The following is a 19030-nucleotide window of genomic DNA, read 5'->3' as shown; positions in this document are numbered from 1 at the left end:
CATTTCGTATTCAGCCCACCGATCACCATATTGCAACCATCACCAAGCCGTGGTGATGGGACCCAGCCATCTAGGAGTAGGAACCAAGCCGTTCTGCGTGTGACCGCGGCCGGCCTGTGCGCCGTCTGTCGCCGCTGTCGTCTGACGCCGCCTCTCCGACAGCCATGTGCAAGGACCCGATCCCGGACGCCGGCAACTCCACGGAGCGCAACATGACCTCGAGGGTGGGCTGGCGGCTACCGGGTGCCACTGTGGAGTACCTGTGCTCCACGGGCGCCGTGCAGACGGTGACGTGCACGGGCAGCGGCTGGGAGCCCGAGGTGCTGCCGCCCTGCTGTGAGTCGGCGCCGCCACCCCCACCGGCCGACCGGCGCCACCTATCGTATTACTGGCTCATTGAAGGCTTTCATAATAAGGCTGCCGAGGGCCAGAAATGCGCATTTATTCAGACAGCTCTATATTAAATATGGAATGATATTAATACATTATATTCCATTGCAAAAATCCAACTACTAATGGTTACATAAGTTGTATATAAAGCATATCTATATAAACACAAATCTGCTTGCAAAGTTGGGCCACTGTCTCTTCTCGTGCCCGCCGCCCAGCCCTGGTCTAAACCCCTCTCATCCCCTTTAACCTATGGTCCTGCGTGAGTGGTGTGACAGGGTACGAGCGAATGAACGTGAGGCGATGGGATGACTGACACTGGTTTGCATGCTGCTACTGCTGTATGACTTTTCTGCGCTTAGACAGGCTCTGCATTGTGACATGCTCAGCGAATAATTCTTCAGGTAGCTCAGGTACTATACTCTACAGCCCGTGCCGAATCCGGTAAGCTGCAGTGATGGGGAATAGTGACCTTACGTATATCAACTCACGTGATCGCTGGTTCCACAATTCATAGATCACAACTCTTGAGTTAGGTTTGTGGGAACCGTGGTAGCCATTCCAGCGCGAAGTGTTTTAAGCCAGTGTTTCGTTAGTATATCAAAAGGTATGATGTGTCCTATATATTATGTGTGTAGTTTCAATCATTTCTTTTAGAGGACGAATTAAAGGCGTCAATATGACCCAGTCCGATACGAAACTGATCGATGACGTATCTAACTGCGCGTTTCGAGTCCCTCAGGTTTGTCGAGGTCATCATCTGGCCTTCTTCGTCCTGGTGGACACCGCTAAAAGCCCTGCTGCGGGCGGCCTTCCACTGGCAAGCTGGCACGTCCTCCCGGCTTCAGGAATGCGGGATGGAGGACACCCTAAACGCGAATAGGGGCATCAGCTCCCAGCCGTCTTATCGGGAGTTGATGTTCCCTCAATGTAAGGGAATGGAATAAATGGAATGATGTTCCACCATTGAGTGAAAAACGGAGAAACCGCTGTCGACAACGCAGATGAAAATCATCTGTTTTATGGCTGTGAATTTTGTGCTGTTTTATTTTTGTGTTGGGATCAAGGCTGGGATTGATGTTAATACCCACCACCAGCAAATGTAACTAAATGTGTCAGACTCTAGTGTTTGCACATATTTATCAAACCGTAGCATGGTAGCATAGCTATATCGTTTAACGATGCGATGACGAACGATCCCCTATCTTTCGTGTAAATGAATTAAATACTGGGAAATAAGACAATAACTAGGCACCAAAAGCGTCGAACAGTGGACACTTTCACCGCACGTGAGCCTAGGGCTTCTCAAATCCTCAGCATACTCGTGTCGCGCTGTACATACATAAACCAAGTTAGTGTCGCGGGACACTATTCCTCATGTCAGATGAGTTGTGAAAGGTGGCCGTGATTTCCTGCAATATGCCGCTTTTTATCAGTCTGAATACATGTTAAGACCGGCAACGCTGAATTTCGGCAGACGATAGCGGCTGTGCTGACAATACGTAAATCGACTGGGAAGGCTGAGAAAGATGTGTGATACTGTTCAGTGCTCAGCACATTCACGTAAAACCCATGCACTTTACCTCTTTGAAGACTGATCTATTTTCAATGCATCTTGCACGCACATTTGTCAATCATCTCACATGGAAAGCAGCAGTCACACGATTTTAGCACAATTAAATACAAACGGGAACATCACAAAACTACCATAAAAACATGGTCATCACAATCGCGTATTACGCGCAATCGCCGACTGAAGCTAGACCTGTGTTTAACCATTGAGTTCGTATCGAGCTCAAGTCATGCCTCATCTGGGTACAAACTGGCGGCATGACAATGCCCCACCGTAATGCAAGAAGAACTAAAACTCTGAAGTCTGCACTGCGTGAAATAGTCCCTGATCAAGTCAACATTCGCAACACGCCTCCCCTGCACAGCTAAAATAGGCACCAGCAAACATGGCGAGTATAAGGTGACTTTGCACTCGTTCATCACCCCCACCTCATGACATACGAACAAATCGGCCAGCGTCACCGTCTTACGGTCAGCTCAGCATACGAACCAAACCAAACGCCCGCGCTCTACGAGCCACAGCCGAAGACCGCCGCACGGCCTACTTGTCCGCAGAGGTGGCGGCGGCCTGCGCCACTCGGTCCTCCTCGGCCTTTTGCGCGCGCAGCTGGCGGTGGCGCTCCAGGGTGCGCTTCTCCACCGTGTCGCCGGCCCTGGCGCGCTCCTTGCCCGTGTAGACCATGGCGAGGGCGGCCATCACCGTCAGGCCGATCATGACCAGGTTGGCGCGGATGCGGAACCGGTTGCGCGCCTGTACGATCGTCTGGTAGGGCAGCATCTCGGGTACGTCTTCGACAGACTTGTAGCGCTTATCCCAGACTAGTGACTTCTTGTCAATGTACTGTGCACGCACCATCTTCTGGCTGGTGTCTGCCGGCGATGAGCATTGCGCTAACTTTGTCCCTATCGTGTTATGCGTTTACCAATAAATGAAATACAGGGTGGAAAGAAAAATATGTTTTGATTTTAACAGCCCGTGACATCAAAGCGAGTAGTAATAGCTCAAAATGAATTAGTGCATTTGAATCACCTTTTCTGGAAGTTTTATACCTGGTGTCATTCACACTCTTTCTCGCTCCTGGGCGTCCCCCATAGCACGTGTTCTGAGTAACCCCTTTTTCGCAGAATTTAGAGATATGTGTACCGCGCAACCTCGCGAGATGAATTCAGCGCACAAATCGGGTGGATTCTACGTGCGACCTTCCAAATCGTCTTCATCACGTTCGGGAGACTCTCTGGGCTCATGGCTGGCACCTGTGATTTCATTAAACCCCACAGATTAGAACCAGGGGCGTCGGGCCTGAGAAGAGGGCTGGCCATGAAATTTCGGCTTTTTTGACTGGTCACGTGCCCTCTAAAGTGTTCCTCCGGCCAGGAGAGGCTCGCTCTTTATGTGCTAGATGGAGCCCCGTCTTTTTTGGAAACAGTGTACTCAGTTACACCCTCCAGAGCTGTCACTATCTAACGCCCGAGCCTTCTCAGCACCCGAGCGTAGCGTTCCTTGTTGACGGTGACCGTGGTGCCTTTCGATGTTTCGAGGGAAAACGGTCCGATGAGACAGGCGGTGGACATAACACATCATTACGTCAATGTGAGACTGTGCAGAGGGCTCTATAACGTTGTGCCCAGAGGGAATAAAGCCCAAACTTGACAGTTCTGGGTTGATTTTACCGCTCATTCGGACCGTTTCCCTCGAAACATCGAAAGGCACCACGGCCACCGTCAATAAGGAACGCTACGCTCGGGTGCTGGAGAGGCTCTAGCGTTAAATAGTGGCAGCCCTGAAGGTTTTAACTGAGTAAATTGTTTCCAAAAAAGACGGGGCTCCACCTAGCACGTAAAGAGCGGGCCTCTCCTGGCCGGAGGAACACTTTAGAGGGCACATGACCAGTCAAAAAAGCCGAAATTTCATGGCCAGCCCTCTTCTCAGGCCCGACGCCCCTGGTTTTTATCTGTGGGGTTTAATGAAATCACAGGTGCCAGCCATGAGCCCAGAGAGTCTCCCGAACGTGATGAAGACGATTTGGAAGGTCGCACGTAGAATCCACCCGATTTGTGCGCTGAATTCATCTCGGAGGTTGCGCGGTACACATATCTCTAAATTCTGCGAAAAAGAGGTTACTCAGAACACGTGCTGTGGGGGACGCCCAGGAGCGAGAAAGAGTGTGAATGACACCAGGTATAAAACTTCCAGAAAAGGTGATTCAAATGCACTAATTCATTTTGAGATATTACTACTCGATTTGATGTGACGGGCTGTTAAAATCAGAACATATTTTTCTTTCCACCCTGTACAACCCAATAAATAGTTAACTACTTAATATAACATAGAAACAACCAAATAAATAAAATTATGCATGAAGACATTCCACATGCAGCTAACCACAGTGAAAATAAACTGATGTTGAGGCGGTTCTGGGCTCTGGCAGTAATATTATTGAACCATTTTGTCTCACAACTAATTAGGATGGCCCTCATAAGGACTTATGTCATAACTATGGCATATGATGCCATGGAGATCCATGGCCGGGCCATCCTACAATGTAGCATCCTGATACCATGCAGGATAACACAGAAGTGGTGTTACCTATGTAAAAAATAGAACAAATAAAAAATGAAACACAAAGTGTAACAAATCAATTGCCCACCTAACTACTATGATATAGGATTACAGGACAAACCTTAGCTTAGGCGAATATTTTATTGGCTGTTTTTCAACCTAGAATGAATTAAATAAACAGCATGACCTAGCCTGTCCCCAACTTTACCCATTGTACCCTTAGTTTTAACCAATGCATAGGTTTAAAGGAAGCATAATGAGCAAAGATTTGTCACATCATTTGTCATGTGATAAAGTAGGGATGAATCAAACTGCAAACCGTGGCAGGTTTCGACGAGATCTCGGGAGTACACGGGGCCTCCTCTAGCCTTATTCAGGCGTGCAAGTCACAGCCCACACGTGCAGGCGTGCAATGACGAATCAGGGCGTACATGCCTGAAGAGCTCTCACTCTAAGCTCTAAGCTTGCTAATGAAACAAATAATAGGGGACGGACGTCTACGCAACTACTGTGCATTTTTTTTTTTTTTTAGTGCCGAGCTCTGTTCATTGGGGTCAAATGTGCGAGTATGACAGATCACTAGTCACCAATTCCAACGTTTTCACTGCGGCTGGCGTATACGAGAGACGGGCGGAGGAACCTATGTCGAACGGTGGACCTCGGTTCGGTCGGACACCTGCCAACCGCTCGACACTTTATCGAGCTAAAGCCTCGTGGAAAAAAACGAGCTATCGCTCGTGACAAGAGGAAGCAAATGCTAACCGATTTTGAGATCTTAGATCATTGGCTGACCTTCCAGGTCAGTTCAATGACCTATTTGTCAGGAAAATCAGGACCTGCTAGATTTTCTTGAAGTGCGGCAAATGAGCCATCTCTGGGGTATTTTGTAGGTCCTGAATCGAAATTTCACACTAGTTTTGATTGACAATGCATGCGTGCATTTGGGGTAGGTAGGGTGTGGGTCAGTTCAGGTCAACCAGCATTTGTCCCACAAGTTGTTTTTGGCATGTATTTACCATCAATGATGCCTCCTTCACATGTTACATGCTACATAGTTTAGAAGTAGTTCCCAAATCCTAATTAGTGATACATTCATTGTCGCCTGTCGGCTCCAAAAACTAGTCAAATAAGCATTAAAAATAAGAAAACCGGGGTCACCAAGTACAAACTGACTCTGGCTCAGTCAAGAGCATTGCAACCCAGCCCCCGATATAAGTGTGAAGGTTAGGTAATGTACGAAAGACGTCGCTGATCAAGTGAAAAGTGTCGCTCGCTGGTACACTTTAAATGCCAGCCACCAGTAAAGTTTTGCTACGATGCTCAATATCGTGTGTGTAGTGTACGGGGTGTTAACTTGAACTTGAAATGCTGCGTGTCAGGCATGCAAAGTACAGACACAGGCGTGCACTCCTACTTGCCAGACATGCACTCCCATCTTGCCCATCTAACTGGGTACACCTCGGGCATGCACGTGCCACGCTTTGCACTGCAGTCTGGGCCGGATAATGCTGTCTTGGGACACCATACCTTGTGCAGATGGCTCAGGCTTTTCTCTTGAATTATCACCTTCTGCTGACTCTGTGACATCCTTTAGCTTTGATTGACTTGATGCAAAAGTAGTTATGCTCTTTGGTTGAAGATGGGGTCTTATCAGTCTCCCACAATTGAGACCATTCCTCAAACTTGCCATAGTTTTCAGCTGCAGCGGCAGGAAACTGGTAAATAGTGCTTGAGCAGGCATTACGAGAAATCAATATATCAGTTGCTCATAGAGCAGAATAGCGACCAGCAACCTTTACAAATAAATTAAAAATTTTGATGAGCATGTAACTAACTGCTGTCAATTTAGCAGCAGTTTGATATCCAACTACAGTTTGATATTCAAGGTGCGCCGATTTCGCCCAAACCTACCCCAGGGACCAAGTCTGTCACGCTGAGCACGAATCTGGTGTCTGAAATCCGCTATTCTCAACCGATCACCCAAATTTACCGTTTTTGAGTTCGTCCATCTACAGATTGACAAACTCCAGGGGCCCTTGATTTCGCTCAAAAATGGGTCTAGGGGACCAAGTCTGACACGCTGAGCACGAATCTGGTGTCAGAAATCCGCTATTCTCAACGGATCACCAGAATTTACCGTTTTTGAGTTCGTCCATCTACAGATTGACAAACTCCAGGGGCCCTCGATTTCGCCCAAAAATGGGTCTAGGGGACCAAGTCTGACACGCTGAGCACGAATCTGGTATCGGAAATCCGCTATTCTCAACCGATCACCCAAATTTACCTTTTTTGAGTTCGTCCATCTACAGATTGACAAACTCCAGGGGCCCTCGATTTCGCTCAAAAATGGGTCTAGGGGACCAAGTCTGACACGCTGAGCACGAATCTGGTGTCAGAAATCCGCTATTCTCAACCGATCACCCAAATTTACCGTTTTTGAGTTCGTCCATCTACAGATTGACAAACTCCAGGGGCCCTCGATTTCGCCCAAAAATGGGTCTAGGGGACCAAGTCTGACACGCTGAGCACGAATCTGGTGTCGGAAATCCGCTATTCTCAACCGATCACCCAAATTTACCGTTTTTGAGTTCGTCCATCTACAGATTGACAAACTCCAGGGGCCCTCGATTTCGCCCAAAAATGGATCTAGGGGACCAAGTCTGACACGCTGAACACGAATCTGGTGTCGGAAATCCGCTATTCTCAACCGATCACCCAAATTTACCGTTTTTGAGTTCGTCCATCTACAGATTGACAAACTCCAGGGGCCCTCGATTTCGCTCAAAAATGGGTCTCAGGGACCAAGTCTGACACGCTGAGCACGAATCTGGTGTCAGAAATCCGCTATTCTCAACCGATCACCCAAATTTACCGTTTTTGAGTTCGTCCTTCTAAAGATTGACAAACTCCAGGGGCCCTTTATTTCGCCCAAAAATGGGTCTAGGGGACCAAGTCTTACACGCTGAGCACGAATCTGGTGTCAGAAATCCACTATTCTCAACCGATCACCCAAATTTTCCGTTTTTGAGTTCGTCCATCTACAGATTGACAAACTCCAGGGGCCCTCGAATTCGCCCTCAAATGGATCTAGGGGATGAAGTCTGACACGCTGAGCACGAATCTGGTGTCAGAAATCCGCTATTCTCAACCGATCACCCAAATTTACCGTTTTTGAGTTCGTCCATCTACAGATTGACAAACTCCAGGGGCCCTTTATTTCGCCCAAAAATGGGTCTAGGGGACCAAGTCTTACACGCTGAGCACGAATCTGGTGTCAGAAATCCACTATTCTCAACCGATCACCCAAATTTTCCGTTTTTGAGTTCGTCCATCTACAGATTGACAAACTCCAGGGGCCCTCGAATTCGCCCTCAAATGGATCTAGGGGATGAAGTCTGACACGCTGAGCACGAATCTGGTGTCAGAAATCCGCTATTCTCAACCGATCACCCAAATTTACCGTTTTTGAGTTCGTCCATCTACAGATTGACAAACTCCAGGGGCCATCGATTTTGCCGAAAAATGGGTCAACGGGACCAAGTATGACTCGCTGAGCACGAATCTGGTGTCAGAAATCCGCTATTCTCAACAGATCACCCAAATTTACCGTTTTTGAGTTCGTCCATCTACAGATTGACAAACTCCAGGGCCCTCGATTTCGCCCAAAAATGAGTGTAGGGGGCCAAGTCTGACACGCTGAGCACGAATCTGGTGTCAGGAATCCGTTATTCTCAACCGATCACCCAAATTTACCGTTTTTTAGTTCGTCCATCTACAGATTGACAAACTCCAGGGGCCCTCGAATTCGCCCTCAAATGGATCTAGGGGATCAAGTCTGACACGCTGAGCACGAATCTGGTGTCAGAAATCCACTATTCTCAACCGATCACCCAAATTTACCGTTTTTGAGTTCGTCCATTTACCCAGCTAGCAATTTCACTCCGGGCCCAAGCAGGCTAAAGTGCGGCTTGCCCGAGATTTTAGTCGGGCTAAAGTCGGCTAGGGCTTGGGCTGAAGTCGGCGTATGACACAAAAACGCCGACTAAAGCCCATGCTCTGCCGGAGGTATGCCCGCTCTGCGAGCTCCGGACAACCGTAGTTAAACCCTAGTTGAGCGACGATTGGCGGTAGCCCGATGTAAGCCCGACCAAAACGTGACTGGCGTAGAAATGCGCATGCGCGAACAGCCGATCAAGCATGGCTAAACTCTGGCTTTCCTGCAGTTAGCCAAAGGAGACAGCCAGCTTGATCAGCCCACGCTCCGCCCAAGTTGAGCCTGCTTTGGATGCGCGGGCGGATGACGGGCTGAGCTGCAGCTGGCCACACTGGGGCATAGCTGCGGCATGCCCAAGCTTAGCCCAAGAAAAAAATGCATTGGTTTTTATCTAAGTGGGAAAACCCAAGCTAAGCCTAAGCTGCCCGACGTTTGCCATAGTTTAGCCCAAGCGATTTGCTGGCTGGGTACAGATTGACTAACTCCAGGGGCCATCGATTTTGCCGAAAATGGGTCTACGGGACCAAGCCTGACACGCTGAGCACGAATCTGGTGTCAGAAATCCGCTATTCTCAACAGATCACCCAAATTTACCGTTTTTGAGTTCGTCCATCTACAGATTGACAAACTCCAGGGGCCCTCGATTTCGCCCAAAATGGGTACAGGTGTGTAGCCACTCTTACACACCTGCACCAACGTTTCCCAAAGTGTCCCTTTGATAAGTGGCACTTTGGCAAAGTGACACTTGCCGACTGGCCTTTCTATATGAACTGGGCCCGGCTCTGGTGAGTTGCCGGGGCTGAGCCTGACCAAAGGATAGGCCGAGCAGCCCCCAAGCACTCACCGCACCCGGCTACGGGCGAGCTCGGCTTACGGGCAATCCCAAATGGGATAAAGTTTCCCGTCCAGTCCGGATCAGGGGGTTGCGGCGTGGAGGAAGATTTGAGTTTCCTGAGGATATTTTGAATACAGAAGCTCTTTATGAAACATGAAACATGTATTTTATATTATTTTAACGGTCAAAACAGCGGCCGATGTCGGTCCGACGTCGCCCCGACGTCGGCCCGACGTCGGCTGGACCTCAGCAATTGATCTCGGTCCGACGTCGGCCCGACGTCGGCTGGACCTCGGCTGGACGTCGGTACATGCGGGCATATCCGACATCCAGCCGACGTCGTGCCGAGGTTGGACCGGCCGATGCCGAGATGCCGACGTCACCCCGACGTCGGCATGTTTACTGGGTAAACTCTAGGGGCCCTCGATTTCGCCCAAAAATGGGTCTAGGGGACCACGTCTGACACGCTGTTGTTATAGTCGGATCTGTAGATGGACGAACTCAAAAACGGTAAATTTAGGTGATCGGTTGAGAATAGCGGATTTCTGACACCAGATTCGTGCTCAGCGTGTCAGACTTGGTCCCCTAAACCCATTTTGGGCGAAATCGAGGGCCCCTGGAGTTTGTCAATCTGTAGATGGACGAACTCAAAAACGGTAAATTTGGGTGATCTGTTGAGAATAGCTGATTTCTGAAACCAGATTCGTGCTCAGCGTGTCAGACTTGGTCCCTGAGACCCATTTTTCGGCAAAATCGATGGCCCCTGGAGTTTGTTAATCTGTAGATGGACGAACTCAAAAACGGTAAATTTGGGTGATCGGTTGAGAATAGCGGATTTCCGACACCAGATTCGTGCTCAGCGTGTCAGACTTGGTCCCCTAGACCCATTTTTGGGCGAAATCGAGGGCCCCTGGAGTTTGTCAATCTGTAGATGGACGAACTCAAAAACGGTAAATTTGGGTGATCGGTTGAGAATAACGGATTCCTGACACCAGATTCGTGCTCAGCGTGTCAGACTTGGCCCCCTACACTCATTTTTGGGCGAAATCGAGGGCCCCTGGAGTTTGTCAATCTGTAGATGGACGAACTCAAAGACGGTAAATTTGGGTGATCTGTTGAGAATATCGGATTTCTGACACCAGATTCGTGCTTAGCATGTCAGACTTGGTCCCCTAGACCCATTTGTCGGCAAAATCGATGGCCCCTGGAGTTTGTCAATCTGTAGATGGACGAACTCAAAAACGGTAAATTTGGGTGATCGGTTGAGAATACCGGATTTCTGACACCAGATTCGTGCTATGCGTGTCAGACTTCATCCCCTAAATCCATTTGAGGGCGAATTCGAGGGCCCCTGGAGTTTGTCAATCTGTAGATGGACGAACTCAAAAACGGAAAATTTGGGTGATCGGTTGAGAATAGTGGATTTCTGACACCAGATTCGTGCTCAGCGTGTAAGACTTGGTCCCCTAGGCCCATTTTTGGGTGAAATAAAGGGCCCCTGGAGTTTGTCAATCTGTAGATGGACGAACTCAAAAACGGTAAATTTGGGTGATCGGTTGAGAATAGCGGATTTCTGACACTAGATTCGTGCTCAGCGTGTCAGACTTGGTCCCTGAGACCCATTTTTGGGGGAAATCGAGGGCCCCTGGAGTTTGTCAATCTGTAGATGGACGAACTCAAAAAACGGTAAATTTGGGTGATCTGTTGAGAATAGCGGATTTCTGACACTAGATTCGTGCTCAGCGTGTCAGACTTGGTCCCTGAGACCCATTTTTGGGCGAAATCGAGGGCCCCTGGAGTTTGTCAATCTGTAGATGGACGAACTCAAAAACGGTAAATTTGGGTGATCGGTTGAGAATAGCGGATTTCCGACACCAGATTCGTGCTCAGCGTGTCAGACTTGGTCCCCTAGACCCATTTTTGGGCGAAATCGAGGGCCCTGGAGTTTGTCAATCTGTAGATGGACGAACTCAAAGACGGTAAATTTGGGTGATCTGTTGAGAATATCGGATTTCTGACACCAGATTCGTGCTTAGCGTGTCAGACTTGGTCCCCTAGACCCATTTTTCGGCAAAATCGATGGCCCCTGGAGTTTGTCAATCTGTAGATGGACGAACTCAAAAACGGTAAATTTGGGTGATCTGTTGAGAATAGCGGATTTCTGACACCAGATTCGTGTTCAGCGTGTCAGACTTGGTCCCATAGACCCATTTTTCGGCAAAATCGATGGCCCCTGGAGTTTGTCAATCTGTAGATGGACGAACTCAAAAACGGTAAATTTGGGTGATCGGTTGAGAATAGCGGATTTCTGACACCAGATTCGTGCTCAGCGTGTCAGACTTCATCCCCTAGATCCATTTGAGGGCGAATTCGAGGGCCCCTGGAGTTTGTCAATCTGTAGATGGACGAACTCAAAAACGGAAAATTTGGGTGATCGGTTGAGAATAGTGGATTTCTGACACCAGATTCGTGCTCAGCGTGTAAGACTTGGTCCCCTAGGCCCATTTTTGGGTGAAATAAAGGGCCCCTGGAGTTTGTCAATCTGTAGATGGACGAACTCAAAAACGGTAAATTTTGGTGATCGGTTGAGAATAGCGGATTTCTGACACTAGATTCGTGCTCAGCGTGTCAGACTTGGTCCCTGAGACCCATTTTTGGGCGAAATCGAGGGCCCCTGGAGTTTGTCAATCTGTAGATGGACGAACTCAAAAACGGTCAATTTGGGTGATCGGTTGAGAATAGCGGATTTCCGACACCAGATTCGTGCTCAGCGTGTCAGACTTGGTCCCCTAGACCCATTTTTGGGCGAAATCGAGGGCCCCTGGAGTTTGTCAATCTGTAGATGGACGAACTCAAAAACGGTAAATTTGGGTGATCGGTTGAGAATAGCGGATTTCTGACACCAGATTCGTGCTCAGCGTGTCAGACTTGGTCCCCTAGACCCATTTTTGAGCGAAATCGAGGGCCCCTGGAGTTTGTCAATCTGTAGATGGACGAACTCAAAAAAGGTAAATTTGGGTGATCGGTTGAGAATAGCGGATTTCCGATACCAGATTCGTGCTCAGCGTGTCAGACTTGGTCCCCTAGACCCATTTTTGGGCGAAATCGAGGGCCCCTGGAGTTTGTCAATCTGTAGATGGACGAACTCAAAAACGGTAAATTCTGGTGATCCGTTGAGAATAGCGGATTTCTGACACCAGATTCGTGCTCAGCGTGTCAGACTTGGTCCCCTAGACCCATTTTTGAGCGAAATCAAGGGCCCCTGGAGTTTGTCAATCTGTAGATGGACGAACTCAAAAACGGTAAATTTGGGTGATCAGTTGAGAATAGCGGATTTCAGACACCAGATTCGTGCTCAGCGTGACAGACTTGGTAGGTTTGGGCGAAATCGGCGCACCTTGAATATCAAACTGTAGTTGGATATCAAACTGCTGCTAAATTGACAGCATTTAGCTGTCAATTTAGCGCTATTTCTATAAAAAGAAATAGCGGTCTCCTAATATTTTGCCACATATGTCAACAATGGATATGTGTTCAAAATGACGAGGCTAGCGAAGCGCGAACGTCCCCGAAATCAAACGAAGTAGTTGATTTGTTCCTTTATGTTCGCAAACAGCTAACAACGCTGAAGAGGATAGCTATTGAACACCACCTCGTGGTTTGTTATTGACTCGGACCCCGTAATGGTTGGCTAATGATATGACGATAGGACTTTCAGACTTTGGATTAAGGTACATATCATATGATTTTATTGTCTTCGTCATAATCATCAATGATAATAGTGCATTGTCGCTATAACTGTCCACATAAATGGGTGCCACTTTTGTTAGTTTCAATGGTTGTTCCCTCCATCCTAGGTTTCAAACTTTTGAGTCGTCAGTACTGTCAAAATGTTTAAGCAGTGAGAGGAAAAAGTTATGGATTTAATTTTTATGTGGCTAACAGGTAAAACTGTCAGCCAATGACACCGTTTAGACAAAGCTTAACAACCTGGAGGAAAGGTTTGACGTTATAGGCGGCAAAACAGGGAGGGCACCGGGGCACCGTGCCCCCTTTGATTCTGGCATTTTAACATCAGCCCTATTGGCGCTGCACGGAAAGAATGGGACCAAAAGTTGGCAGTGCCCCCGTTAATTGAAGGTGTTCCGCCGCTACTGTTTGATAGTCGCAGTGACAACCAGTCAAAAGTCTCGCAACATCCTGATCTGAGACACTGGCTGAGATTGATGCACCTGCAGTTGGCTCTTGTGAAGGTGCAATGTGACCTCTGGTTTCAGAGCAAATGTATTTTGTCATGAGAGTTTGGCCTGATTAGCTGCAGGTCCCCTTGTTCAGTAACAAGGAAGAGTTTCATAAATGCTTTCTTTGAGGTCATATATTGCATCAGACTTGGTTAATATTCCCTTTGCTAAGCCCAATTTATTTGCATGTATTATATTGCATCTACCTGAGTTTTGTATTTGTCCATATTCGTTGGTTTGGCCCCAATTTCACCCTTCATCTGCTGAACTTCTTTCATTGATCTCAATCTTTTTCAGATGGAGCAAACCCTTGAGATTTTCTAGTTGAAGACAGAACTGGCAGCAAGAATGATGTGCAGAAGTGTGATGACTCACAGAGTCACCTATCAGGCTTTAAGAGCTATTAAAAACAATGGGATGTGGATGCAACCAGCTCTATATGCATCTCCATTACCACATCACATGAGGACTTCTGTTGGGACACATGGGCACACTTTGAGCTCTTTTGCTCAAAAGTCTCTCTTCTGCTGCCAAATGACACCTCTCTCCTCCATAATGTTGGAGCAGAGAAAAATGATGTCAACTGACGCTGCCAGGTCTGGAAACCTGATGGACTTTCCCCACATTCTGTTTCCAAGCTTTATGAAAATGGCTAAAAATGTATTTTTCACCTGGTTTATCATCAGGCCATATTTAGACCCAAACTTTTCTTTCAAGTCCTTCATGGATGGAGCCAAACAGGTAAGTTACCAAATAATGGAAAGTCCTTTTGCATGCAACACACATCTCTTTTACACGATAAAGGTATATTTGTTACGAAGCTGTGCTTATGATATTATTTCATATATGATTGTCAGTGCATAAGGTCTCAAGGGTTAAGGGGTCACTACAACGCTTGTTTTTTTCAGCAGTTCCCGCTGCGTTTCAGGCGATGCTGGTGGTGTCCGACCGCGTGTCACGGGGCGACTTTGCCGGCCTGCAGGGGCTGGTAACACCCGAGGCACTGGCCGAGATTGAGCGCAACTACAGCCGCCTCTCGGTGAAGGAGCGATGCGACCTACGGCTGCAGAGTGAACACATCGGGCCTATCTTTCCATACGAGATCGGCATGATCATCGAGGAAGAGGAAGGTATGTGACCAGTCACCAGGATTTCACTGTTGATGGTCGGAAGTGCTTAATTATCATAGGTTGTGTTAGTATGTGGAATCATAATCGTTATATTTCAGTTAGTAGTAGCGTTTTATTCCTTTATCTACCATAAAAGCAAGGTAACTATTAAGGTTTTGCCTGGTTACTGCTGTCTTTATGTCTTTAATTGTTTAATGGAAATGGGAATCTCCAGGTAGGTAGTTTAAATGAATGTTCAGGGAATACAGTTGGTTATTTACCTTAGTAATCTCATAATGTAAATGATCTAATTGCCTATTCTGGTCGTGCCACAGAGTTGCAGAAGCGCTGGGTCGAGATCACGGTCTGCGCGCACGTGCATCCCAACTTCGCGTACCAGCACCATCCAAGCGAGCAGGGCTTCACGCCACCGTACCAGATGCCCGACTTCACAGTCTGCAATTACCGCTTCATCCGAAACTACACCAAGGGTGTCGAGGACACATGGACAGTGAATGTGGTCAACCACTTCAGGCCGAACGCCGACCAGGACGACTGACGTGCCTGGAGGAGGTGCGAGACGCCGGGCGAGGAAGCTCAGTTGCTGCGTTTATTTCCGCGTATGAGAAAGTATCGCCGAAACAGGATTATGTGCGAGAAGGACCGCGCTTACCTGGAGTCGCGCAGTTGTGCCAGGAGAAATACTGCTTTCTCATGAGAGCTTTTATGATGCATCGTTGAATGACTTTCGAAGTGCACCTTTTCGTTCTCGAGATATCAATTTATGTGAATATCTGTTTTTAATAGGTACCTCTACAGCGTGCCCTGATTTGCCGGTTTGTACTTCTCAGTGGCAATTTTTGGCCCACATTGAGCCCAGACGCGTCTATTGATGCAGCGCCTGCAAGGTCATCAAAAGTCCGGATCTCTCAATTGCTTTATGAGGTGAAGCAATCATGCGCGCGGTATGAGCGTTTCCGCGGTTTGAAGGGCATGCTATGTATGCAATATGCATGCTCCACTTGCGAGGTGAACATCAGTTACCTTGATTGAATGTAATAACATGTAGACTGTGCCACGAGTACAATCCCCATGTGATAATAAATGGCCTGGAAGCACCGGAGAACTGGTACTCACCGACCCCTCACCGCAATTATTTCGCTCGTACAATGCACCAGTTGTAATTATTGGCATGTCAAAAACGGTCTACTACGCGACTCACGATAGGTGGTTCACTGGCGGATAAAAGGGGGGGGGCATTTGGTGGGGCAAATGCCGCCCTCGCAAGGACCGAAATCGATGAATGAACTCTTACAAGCAGAAGTTTGTTTTCAACTGCACACTTGCAGTGTATGAGGAATCAAAATCCAAGGGTTTTTCGAATCTGGAGAAACTATTGCGGGAATATGCCCCCCCCCCTCCGCAACGTCCGAGACTGCCTTTCTGGACCCGCCTATGCCTACGGCGGCTGGACTGCTGGCTGCTGGAGTCGCTACTCGCTCACCGTCGCTCTCGTCGCTCAGGAGCATCCTAATTCATCTCTGATGCTTTTATCGACTACATATCGCACAATTTATCCTGAAATCTGAACAATGAATGACACCGGGGCGCTTGAATCTCCAGTATAACCAGACCGTCCGGACCGCGGTTTCTATAGAAACCGAGAGCAGTATTGCCGTTCGCGCTTCAAAGAACAGGCACGCCGCACGACGAAGAAGAAAAAGAAACGAATCGCCTTTCGTGGCGCGGCACAGACGTTCCCGACGTTTCTCTGCATCGCCGTCGTTGGTGTCCGCAACAAGCTGAGCTAGTGGACGGACGTAGGCTACTTTCGAGGTGAATAATTGTCAAATACCTACTTTGACTTAGCCGCACTATTATCAATCGTGAAGCGTTGTTCAATTTTTCAGCAAGGGCTTGTCCTTTGAATTTTGAACGGTATATAGGGCCTTGTTTTGAACCACAGTGACAGGTAATTTGCACTTCTCTGTGATAAACGACTTAAAGGAATACCAGTTTGTATTAGTCCTACATTGACATCAACATGGGCAGCTCAGATAAACCATTGACATTCATCTTTTAATTAAAATCCCATTTCCCTAGGGCACAGCTTATCTTTATTTTACTTTTTGCAATGGGTTTTGGGATGCATCAGGTAAGAATGAAGGATGTGAAGATTGAAACCGAAGGTATTGGTTCTGATGCTTAATGTTTTTCGCTTACAAGGCATTGTTAAATATTTGGTTCTTCTTTTGGAATGCAACAACTACACATTCAACCTTCTTTTAGCATGCAACAACTACACATTCTACCATCTTGCAGAGCTTGCCAGACAATGTCAGTTGAAGGGGTGAATTTGAGGTGGGCAGGCTCAAGGCAGGCTATCAATAATTAATGTGGGATATTGCATGTAACTGTACATATGCATAATTTTGATAAAATAATTATTAGTACAACATATTTATATATATTAAAAGATTAAGCACAGCCACAGCTTCTTTATAATCAAAGCCAGAAAAGTGACTAGTTAAAATAATGGATAAAATAAAATAAAATAAACCTTTGATCCGAGGTCCGAGGTCAACACCTCAAGTTGACCTCACCCATACAAAAAGTAAACCATTTGATGCGCCTGAGCAAGGCGAACACAATACCTACCGTTAAAATCGTGGCTGTCATTTTTTTGCTGATTTATTTGCCAAAAATCGAACCCGTACCTTGGGCCACTTGACCTGACCTCAGAGGTCATCGTTTGACCTGAGGCCTTAAAATTGGGTATCAATCGCTGCGTCTCATAACAGCGCACACGCTCGTTTTTTTTTTTTCGCGACGCTCTGGCTCCATTAGGGGCGAAACGGCGAAGGGGGTCGTAACTCGTACCACCTTCGGGCTTCGGCTGGCGCGTATGTAGAAAACCAATAGGTCCGGCGAGGGTTAACGTACCGCAGGTGGATGGCAACAATGCCATCTTGGGCTCAGCGTGGCTCTCTCGCCAGTTGCCTTCTGGCCTGAATAACTGCACGGGTCTTTCAGCTTGCGCTCTGTCGACCTCGAACTCTTCACAGGCACCAGTGTCACATTTTCCATTAGGCTACGAGGAGGACGAAGCACATTAACTCGCGCATGATCTGTGTTTTCCATGTTTGGGTGGGGGGAGGGGGGGGGGCAGGGGCTTTTCCACGCCCCCGAGACTAACTGGACTCCGTCAAGCTGAACAGCTCTGAGGTGTTTTAAGCGCTCTGGCATGTCTATCATAAGTTATTGCAAAAAAAAAACTGCTGGGGACCTTTTTTAACCTGAGATGACCTCCGGCAAAAAGAGGGGATCATGGGTGGTAATTTTCCGATTCAGTGTGTCATGTTTACCCGTAATCTGATGTTTGAGTGTTAAGTTTGACTTGCGTCCAGAAGAGTCGGATTTTAATCTTCTTCCGTTGACTTATAATGGACAAGATAATGGAGAGGTCGCAAAATTCACCTGACCTTAGGTCACAGATTTTCCATTGCGCTTAGCATTGTACTCAGAAGTACGTATTTACAGAGCTCGTGTATCGCTCGAATATGCATGCATACCTGATGCAAATGAGCAACAACATTATGTTTTGTGGCAGCATACTCCCATGAGACGCTTAATGACAAGCTCACATGTACTAATCTAATGGTTCAGTCTTAAAGCATGAGCCCTCCCGTGTGTTGACTTATTTTGGGTGGTTAGCAAAGTTTTTCTCAAACCTGGATGTTTGAGCCACGATTCTGTTCAAGGCTTACCTATTTTCGGTACAGGCACAGCAATATGCATTTCAATCAGTGACGCAGGAAGTAAAAGACATTGGGTTTAGACACCCCACACTAAGCTTTGCACGTCAAGCGATACTCACTTGTCGTCATCCTGTTGTCCGCAGCTGGTCAGCTTGCAACCCGCAAGATGCCGATTCCCATCGTCAACAACCCGCTGGCGGCCTTGCTGCCTCTGGCCATGTTCTTCGGCGGCTGGTACTTGGACAAGCTGGAGGACCAGAGGATGACCATGTTCAGGAACAAATCTGCGCTATACGGCAGAACGCTCAAGCCGGGAGAGAAGGAGCCTTGGCCATAAGCCATTACTGAGGACTGACGTTAATACGGGAAGTGAGCTAGTGTCATTTGCTTGTGTACAATACATTAATTGTGGGAGGACTGCGTAGTGTTTTGGTTGCAGAAACGAACCGTTACATGTGTGGAATAGCTCCTTTGTGATGTTTCTGAACCGCAACAAGGGAAATAATGAGGGATTCCTAGCGGAAGCGATACGGATAGCCGTGAGAAAGAGTTCTGAGCATCTCTGGTTGTA

The 19030-nt window shown here is 47.6% G+C and overlaps 3 protein-coding genes and 1 long non-coding RNA gene across 9 annotated transcripts in view; 3 read left to right on the top strand and 1 right to left on the bottom strand.

Moving 5' to 3' along the window:
* Window positions 1–1851, top strand: part of LOC122372388 — a 32211-nt gene extending 30360 nt beyond the window's left edge. Inside the window, exons 26-27 of the mRNA XM_043349520.1 lie at window positions 163–336; window positions 1133–1851. Coding sequence (XP_043205455.1) covers window positions 163–336; window positions 1133–1182 — 224 coding nt within the window. The 3' untranslated portion in view covers window positions 1183–1851. The remainder of the gene's footprint in view (window positions 1–162; window positions 337–1132) is intronic.
* A 117-nt stretch (window positions 1852–1968) lies between these two features.
* LOC122372400 (UPF0389 protein GA21628-like) lies at window positions 1969–18708 on the bottom strand. 3 transcript variants are annotated; one of them, XM_043349546.1, is made up of 3 exons: window positions 12828–12846; window positions 6050–6355; window positions 1969–2832 (listed from the first exon to the last, which is right to left on the bottom strand). In XM_043349546.1, the coding sequence occupies exons 2-3, from the start codon at window positions 6261–6263 to the stop codon at window positions 2504–2506; spliced, it is 543 nt and encodes a 180-aa protein (XP_043205481.1). In that variant the 5' UTR covers window positions 6264–6355; window positions 12828–12846; the 3' UTR covers window positions 1969–2503. The 3 variants fall into 3 exon arrangements, with proteins under 3 accessions (XP_043205481.1, XP_043205479.1, XP_043205482.1); XM_043349544.1 differs by lacking the exons at window positions 6050–6355; window positions 12828–12846 and adding an exon at window positions 18579–18708; XM_043349547.1 differs by lacking the exons at window positions 6050–6355; window positions 12828–12846 and adding an exon at window positions 15924–16024.
* Window positions 12833–15824, top strand: LOC122372398. 4 transcript variants are annotated; one of them, XM_043349543.1, is made up of 4 exons: window positions 12833–12934; window positions 13890–14333; window positions 14521–14722; window positions 15037–15824. In XM_043349543.1, the coding sequence occupies exons 2-4, from the start codon at window positions 13941–13943 to the stop codon at window positions 15258–15260; spliced, it is 819 nt and encodes a 272-aa protein (XP_043205478.1). In that variant the 5' UTR covers window positions 12833–12934; window positions 13890–13940; the 3' UTR covers window positions 15261–15824. The 4 variants fall into 4 exon arrangements, with proteins under 4 accessions (XP_043205478.1, XP_043205477.1, XP_043205476.1 ...); XM_043349542.1 differs by lacking the exon at window positions 12833–12934 and adding an exon at window positions 12997–13037; XM_043349541.1 differs by lacking the exon at window positions 12833–12934 and adding an exon at window positions 12997–13082.
* On the top strand, window positions 16394–18876 carry LOC122372401. Its single transcript, XR_006254871.1, has 2 exons — window positions 16394–16537; window positions 18603–18876. It is a non-coding gene; the product is annotated as an uncharacterized LOC122372401 (long non-coding RNA).
* The last annotated feature ends 154 nt before the right edge of the window (window positions 18877–19030 follow it).

This window comes from Amphibalanus amphitrite, unplaced genomic scaffold, assembly GCF_019059575.1.
Source record: "Amphibalanus amphitrite isolate SeventyFive unplaced genomic scaffold, NRLGWU_Aamphi_draft 001355F_arrow, whole genome shotgun sequence".
NCBI lineage: Eukaryota > Metazoa > Arthropoda > Thecostraca > Balanomorpha > Balanidae > Amphibalanus > Amphibalanus amphitrite.
This window is presented reverse-complemented; position numbering and strand designations above follow the sequence as displayed.